Source organism: Alligator sinensis, unplaced genomic scaffold (genome assembly GCF_000455745.1).
Source record: "Alligator sinensis unplaced genomic scaffold, ASM45574v1 scaffold1108_1, whole genome shotgun sequence".
Lineage (NCBI taxonomy): Eukaryota > Metazoa > Chordata > Crocodylia > Alligatoridae > Alligator > Alligator sinensis.
This window is the reverse complement of record NW_005842256.1, coordinates 1,023,210-1,031,410: the sequence shown is the minus strand read 5'-3', so window position 1 is coordinate 1,031,410 and position 8,201 is coordinate 1,023,210. Positions and strand designations below refer to the sequence as shown.

General features: G+C 46.1%; 1 protein-coding gene across 1 annotated transcript in view; it reads right to left on the bottom strand.

Annotated features, from left to right (window-relative positions):
• LOC102380750 (oxysterol-binding protein 2) overlaps positions 1–8,201 on the bottom strand; it is a 346,753-nt gene that overhangs the window by 275,244 nt on the left and 63,308 nt on the right. The window contains 2 exon segments of the mRNA XM_025208840.1: positions 1–26; positions 4,663–4,871. Of these exon segments, the coding sequence (XP_025064625.1) occupies positions 1–26; positions 4,663–4,858 (222 nt within the window). The 5' untranslated portion in view covers positions 4,859–4,871.

Below are 8,201 nucleotides of genomic sequence, written 5' to 3'. Positions count from 1 at the left end.
AATACTTGCATACAACTCCCCCAAATCTATGAATGAAAAATTAAAATATACTTAAATGGACTTGAGGGTTTTACTGTGTATATGACAGAAGGCAAAAAAAATCCTCTTTGGTAACTAAAATCTCTCAAGAGCAGATGGCTCAGCACCACATACTATGCTCTTCATATATAGATTGTTAGCTTCACCATCACTGCAACAGAAGGGCACAATTTTGAATCCTCTTCCTCTCTCTGATGCATAAGTATAATCTTAGAGACACATCATATAGTAGTTTTGTTTGCTTGTTTCAAGAAAGCTACACAAAAGAAGAGCAACATGGTACAATTCTCAGCTACTTTCTCAGGCAGTCATCACAGGGGTTAGGTGTGGGGCTAATCTACTTCATCAACCCTGTCATCCATTAAACACAATCTTTTACCACCAGTCAGATAGCCCTTGGGGTGATGTGGCCCTGAATCATCACACTTAGAGAAAGCAGTGCTTGTTCCCCAGCTCCCAGCACCTCCTAGGAATTAAGGAAAAGTGAAAAGAAGGTTTTAGATATTTCCAGAGAAGAGAGAGAGAGAGAAATAAGCAACTGTGGATTACACTCAGGACAAGCAGGCTCCTGCTACTGCACAATGAATGCATGCATTAAATCCAAACTGAGAGCAAACTAAAGGCATTGGGAACAGCAGGATAGCTGTAACAAAGCCCTATTTGTAAAGCATGATTAATTAAAAAGATCTGCAAACAATGTCCATAAAAGGATAACAGTTTGCTTGCTACAGCCTACTAGCCACTAAGGGGAGACTTTCCTTGCTGCTCAGAAGTATTTAAACTGAACATACTACAGATTACTGTGAAACAAGCAAGAACAAACTGCTGTCTCTGAGGGCTATGGCCCCCAGTCTGGGCTGCTTGTTCTCTTTTATTTTTAGTTTTAGATCTTGACAAAACATGACCCATCTCTACCACTGCAAAACAGGGGTAGAGCCCTTTTCTGCTTCGTGTTAAAACAGCATTTCATTTCTATTGAATCAGTGAACCCCACAACATTCTGACTTGCTCAAAGTACCGTTCCCAACTGTGGGGAAGCCTCAGGGCCCAGTGCTCCTCCATGACCAGGCATAAATCCCTAGGGATCACTGCGTAATATCATGGAGGATTTTCAGCATCTACAAGCTCCCTAGCTAGATATTTACACCTCATTCATCAGTAACAGCTTAAGCACTTGGGGATTTTTAGTGCTCTTCTCCAAGTATCCATTACTCTAATGATTCCTTCTTGAGAGTTTATATATTATAAATAAACCCAGAAACACCATTCATAAATCAATGTTTTTGTCACTAAAAAGTCTCAACAGTGCTATGGGTAATCGCAAATGCCAGGATAAGAGCAGCAGAATCCCTTCATCTCACTCAGGGCACCTTCTCACAAACAGCGGTGCATCTGCTTGTAATCGAACTTTTCAAACCGATATGTCAAGTCACTCAAATGATCTTACAGGTGATTAATCTAGCATTAACTGCCCAGAGACCTATTTGACCATTTCAGCATCTCCCGGCCTCTGGAGGAGGAATAAACCTGCCTTTTGTCCCAGGCACAAACATGTACTCCATCCAGAGCCCTTCACAAAAGCTCCTCCATGCACCTGGGTGTATTATAGTGTGGAGTGCTCAGCATGCAGTTCCCAAGGGAAACATTTCTGCTGCATTCCTAAACCAGGCTAGATATCGCCTGCCTGAAAGCCAACAGGAGAATGCTCAAGAGGTGACCTCTCCATACAGATGTCCTTGCAAGATTCTCTCCAAAAGGTGGCAAAAGCCACAGAGACCACCCAGATCGGGATGATCTATGCCCTCAGTGCCTTAGTGGGCACTACCAGATCTTGACAGCATGGCACTACTGCATGCTTCTTGATCTAGGCTGCTCCCAGGGGCAGCCACTGGGGGGGACCCAGACTGTATCACATGCCAAAAGAGTTCAGTGGTGTCATATGGGATGCCATGTGTCTCTTCCTGTACAAACCAAACACATGGCCATACACTGCCCAGCCCAGCCTATACAACTAGCAACCATTCACCTCCAACCAGGCCCCACAGAGCAGCTTTATATGGAGGGCTCCTTTCTTTATCACAAGTCTGGACAACTTAAGCAGCCAACGGCCACATGCCCCACAGATCACATTAGTGGGGCCCGCACATCGCATGACCTACCGCCCTGCACCAAATGCCCAGGTGCTCCCCACCCAATGCACCCTGTGCCCTCACCTGAAGCCCCCCAGCCATGGGTTCCCCTGCTGCATTGGGCTCTTCAGACACTCCAGGCAGCAGGCTCCCCCAGCACTGTACGCTGCATTGTACTGCAGCGCCCCACCCACTGGGGTGGGGAAGGGGAAGCCAGAGGGAGAGGGAGCATGGGGACCCTGCCTGCTTCTACAGAGCAATAGGAGGAACAGTGACCAAGTGGGAGCCCTGGGCCCACAATTTAACCCCTTCTGGGCCACATGCGGTCCACATGCAGCTAGTTGGACCACCCTGCTTTAGCAGATCTAAGGGGTGCAATCCAGGATTTTGGAATAACAAAACAGATTTCTGCACCCTCCCATGAGTCATCCTGCAATCTGTTCCAGATTCTATGCAAAGACAGTTCAAGCATGGACAAGATCCCAGAAGATTAAGCTAATGGCAGGCAGATACAAACCAGCTCACACCTTACCTCCATTTAAGCTCTGTTTGAAGTGCTCCAAACAGTGAACATGCAGAGGTTCCTGGCTCAAGAAGTGCTTCAGAAATGGCTAAAGTACTTAAATACAGAACCTCAAAAATGAGGAACACCTTTGAAGCACTTCCATTGAAGAAACTTCTTGAAATGTCTGTACACTCCACAGAGTGCACGAGGGAGTTACTCAGTCATCCAGCATCTCTCAGTATTCTGCTCCCTCCCCGCCAGGGGAGGGAAAGAAGAAAAGCAAGGCAAAGAGCCAATGATCACTCTCATGTGCTCAGCTGTCCTTGGGGATCTCCAGAGGCCAAGAGACATTCAAGGAATCTCTCTCCAAGCCTTCAATCTCCCTAGGCTCTGGTAGCTCATGCAAGCAGACCACTAGGGGATGTCAGAGAACCAAACAATCCTCCATCATAACCCCTGGCTGAAGGGTACTGCTACTACTGTCATCATGGCAATTTTAAAGCATGGTTGAGGGTCATGTATCTGTGTACCACTGAAGCTCTCTGAATTTGAAATGCTTCAGACTGGAACAGAATTTGGAGCACTTCAAATGCATGTCTGTCAGCTTAAGGTTATGACACACTCAAAGCTATCTCTGTCACTGACTCCAAAACCAGAAGCAGTACATTCCTATTAGCATAGCACTACATGCCAGCTAACAAGCCTTGCTTCTCACCAGAACTAATTAGCCTTAGTAAACTGCCATGCTAATTTACTTATTGCCTCCATTTCCAGAGCCAGTGAATGCACAGTGGGCTTGGACTATTTCTGCCTTCTGCCATGAACATGATCCCTAAAATGTCTCAGGACCCTGACAGACAATGCACCCACTTGTGTATGTTAGTTCTACATGAGGCACTTCCAACAGGGGAAACAGAGTACCCCAAGCTGCAGCTTGTGATGGACTAAATGGCCTGTATTGGACACTTCTCACTGACTCATCTACACTGTTCCTAACAGACCTTAGGGGACTGTGCAAAACTGTTTTTAACTTTAAATCTGGGGTCCACAAAAGTGTTCTATCCTCTCTAAATTGGGAGTATCCTTCGTTTGCCTTGTACTACTGTGACTTCCAAAAGGTGAAACACCCAAGCTTTCACACAATATTTAGCCTATGATCAGTGAATGATTTGCTTTTTCCAAGAATTATATTTTTCTGTCATCTTCTAAGACTTGCACCTAGATTTCTTGGTGGCAAATACAAAAATATAATCCCTAAAATGTTTTAAACTTCCAAACATTTCTAAAATACAGTGCCAGTTATAAATATATACTATTACTACATTTTTATACAAGTAAAGGTTTAATTGGCACTTAAATAAGTAATGCAACTGTCACAAACGCATGGTGACAAAGCCTTTATACCACACTATCAGAGGATTTTTGAGTGTATGTGTTAACAGCTGAACTAATTTCAGATTTCATTCATCAAGAGATTATACATTGTGCAGCTATCCTAAACAGGCTATTATTAGGGCACAAACATGTTGCTCTTGCTTTTTAATATGAACTGCTGCTCCTTAGAGTCCTACTCACAGCTGTGTTTAAAGTACTTTTTGAAATATTCAAAAGCCATGATGACCAACCCACATTCTTCAGAACAAAGGCATGCAAGTCCTGCCTTTCCATTAACTCTCTCAAGTTGTGCTGCTTACTAACTCATTACAAATACACTGTACTGAAAGGGCATTTACACTGGCATTATCAAGAGCTTTGTCAAAATGGCTCACTGCTGTATGCCCCAAAACCCCACATGTGGCACTCTTGCATGGCACTACTGAAATCTGTCTCTCTAAAATGGATATTTACAAGCTCTACTTCACTTGCAGTAAAATATATTTATCTAATAAGGTCCTTTTCTCCATAGTTCAGGAGATATAACAGAAATATTTTAATGTATAGTTATATAAATCAGCCAGTTCCACACTGGAGCGCTAATATGCACACTACCTGACTGGTTGTTCCTCATGCGGATTGCTTTTGCTTTAGCCAGCTCTAAAGCAGTGACCCATCGTTGCCTCTCCACTTCTGAGCTTGCTTTTAGATGGTATGTCCTTCCCCCATTGGAAAGCACAATGTTACAAGAGTCCTCCGTATCAATGTGAGCTGTTGACAGGTTGATGGTTCCGCGACAGGTGTGAGCCATTTCAGCCTGTGTCCTGCATAACAACAAAAAACAAGGAGCATAAATCCTCTGGATCTACATTTATATCTAACTCCCCACCTCCCCACAAAAAAATACTGCTGCTGAACATGTACTATTTGCTGCTAATGGTGTATTATCCTGTTTAAAAAAAATTCTGTAGCAACTGCAAAGGAAACCAACCAGCTTGCCAAACAGGACTGAACTCTGAAAACTAGGAGAACTTCCCAAAAGGGAAAATAATCCAGCACATACAATTTGGAATGAAGTAGGGGTGCACCAATAGAGAATTTTTGAGACAATATCGGTGGCTGATTTTTAATGAGCCATATCAGTCGATACCAAACTGATTCCGATATGCAGCCAGGCAGCAGGGGGAGTGGTGTCTGGCTGGTAAGTCTGTTGTGGGGAGGGAAGGGGTGTTGGGGAGGAAGGGGCAGATCGAGGATCTGCAGTGAAGGAGGGAGTAGGGATGGGGCTGGGTCAGGGACAGGCACTGCACAGCTGGGGGGAGGGTGGGATGGAGCCATGAGCAGCTCATTAGTGGGCTGCGGGAGGAGGGGGTAGGGGGGTGGCCATAGCACACACCTCGGGAGGGCATGCGGGGGGCATGTGCCCCTGGATCTGCATGCGGGATGAGGGCAGGCTGCCTCTGTGGGCTGGGGCCCTGGGGCTCTTCCCGATGTGGGGCTGGGTTTGGCTGCACTTGGGGCAGGTCGCAGTGGTGCTGGGCTGCAGCCACCCCAAAATTTGCCATAGCCCCTCTCCCAGTGCCGCCGCCAGCGATCCCAAGCACAGCCCATCTCAGCCCCACACAAGGAAGAGCCCAGCCCCACCCCCACCCCAGCTGCAGCCTGCCCTTGCCCCACGCATAGATCCAGGGGCAGACACCCCCCCATGCCCTCCTGGGGTGTGTGCAGTGGCAGGAGCCACCCCCCTGGACAAGCCACTCACAGCTCCATCCTGTGCCCCGCACCCCACCCCAGCTGTGCAGCACCTGCCCCTGCCCCAGCCTGAGCCCCGCTCCCTCCCTCATCGCTGGGGCCTCAATCTGCCCCCACCCCATGCCCCTTCCCTCACAACAGACTTACCAGCCAGACCCAGCTGCTCTCCATGATGCCGGGCTGCGCTCCTGGCCGCCTGCATGCTGCACTGCAGCTGCGCCCATGCATGGGGCATTTATTGGTGTCATTATCAGTCACATCAGATAAAAAAAAGCCAATTGCCAATACAGTCAATTTTACTTATATCAGTGCCGATCCGATACGGGACCAATGTATCAGTGCACCTCTAGAATGAAGTGCTTGATCAGCTTCATAGCACAGCCATTTCCTGTTGCTTTTAATACCCATTTTGCTGGATTTCACATGAAGCTGCTCATTTTCTTGTCCTGAACTATGGCTACTCTCACTCCACTCCACTCCTGTTCATACTGCTGTTTCTTTCTTCACCAGTCTAATTCCTAGCGAAGTCCTTACTTCAGGGGCTGAAAATTATTTCCCACTCAACTGCAGGCCCGCCCCCACTGCTTCCCCACTTGCTGCTCAGAGCCAGAAGACTGGGGAAGCAGATCAGGTGCTGGGGGCTGCAGCAGCAGCCCCATCTGGAAACTGCCTGCTGGCCAGCTGGGCTCTTCTTCCCATGAGGGTGGGAGCAAGGCAATAGGGTACATTTTTGGAGCTGTGTACACATGTGGGTGCCTCGCTCCCAGTCTCGTGGGCAGAAAGGCTGGGTGGGGCACAATTTGTTGGGGGGCCCCATAGGCCAGATGAAAATGCTTAGTGGGCCAGATCGGGCCTGCAGGTCATATTTTGCTCACCCCTGCCTTACTTGTATGACTAATCTTTCAATCCCACGCCCTTTTGCTACTCTCTTGTCTAATATTTAGATTGTAAGATCATGCACACAAAGACTGCAACTCTTCCATCTGTAAAGAACCTTCTGCAGTCTTGAGTGTTACACAAATGCATTTTAGCAATGTTGCAAAAAGTATTACTGACAATATTTTTTATCTAATTCAATAGGAATACTCATAAGTAAATGCTGTAAGGCTCATCCCCCAAATTTTCACTGTTAAACTCCCAAAAAATCCACTCTTATCTCAGACACATTATTAATACCAGCACAGTCACTTATCCTTGATTGGATAAATTAATTACTATAAGCCTAAAGACCAGTTTACAGAGGAGCGGAGGCCTTGTGGGGAAAGAGCCATTGATAAACATTCTTTTCTTGATAAACACCTTCTTTTATGTTATTTAGAAGTGATATCATCCCCTGTTTTGCCAGATATTGGGCTTTTGTTAAACTTAATCTGCATTTATGAAGTTTCCCATTGTTCCCTGTGCTATACTCTTGTTATGGTTATACTATAATGTCAAGGTAACAGACTGAAGCAAGTCAGGCTGTTTGTTCCATACTCCAGATTTGCAGTTAGGCCCTTAAATTAAGTGGGGAGAGAGATTTCTTGCACCCTTCTCTTTTTGATGCTACATATGGGCTGGTTTAGTGAGCTCAGAAATGCCCAACACTGACCTCATAGCAAAGTGCACTAACCACCAGAGTACAGGTCAGACATTACAGAGGCCCTCCTTTTTGAGGCTAAGCCAGAGTTTCTTGCATATAACAGTTTTTGGTTAAAACAGGTGGAAACCAGTGCAATGGGAAAGTTTCTGACCCAGTGAAAGTAAGGGTCAAACCTAGAGCCAAGGGCTGCTCCATTTCTGGGAAATAGCCATCTCAGTAAGCCATCGACCCACGTCATGGTTTGTTACTCCTTCCTGGCCCCACACTGCTCCCTCACTTGGATGCCCAGGGGGCTAGCTTCAAAGAGAGAATGGGAAATTTCAGTACAAAAGATGAATGTTTTAGAAACCAGGGAATGCACAAAAATAAGAGGTTATCAGGAAAGCACACTGCAGTCGTTCTTGTAGAAGTTACTGCTCTAAAAACAGGTCAATTTATCTATTTTAAAGGTCGACTGATCATATGCAAATATAGACATGGATACATGGAGTCATAAAGGAATCAACATATGAAAAATGCGATGCTGTTCTGGGTAGAAGCATCCATAACACAAAGATAAAAGCCTCATTAATCAATTAGACCACAGATAGCATCTAAGATGCTTTAAAAAAATCTAATAAAACTTACACTTCTCCAGCTGTATTATGCTGTATGAAGGAGGCGAGGTCGGGTGAGGGGGAGAAGAGATAGGTTCTCCAGATTCCTGCAGTAGAATAGTTCAGTGTTTCCCAACCTTTTCCATCCCACGCCACACTTACACAGCCTTTTCCATCCCACGGCACACTAGCCAAACATGAAATGGGGGGGGGGGGGGGTAGGC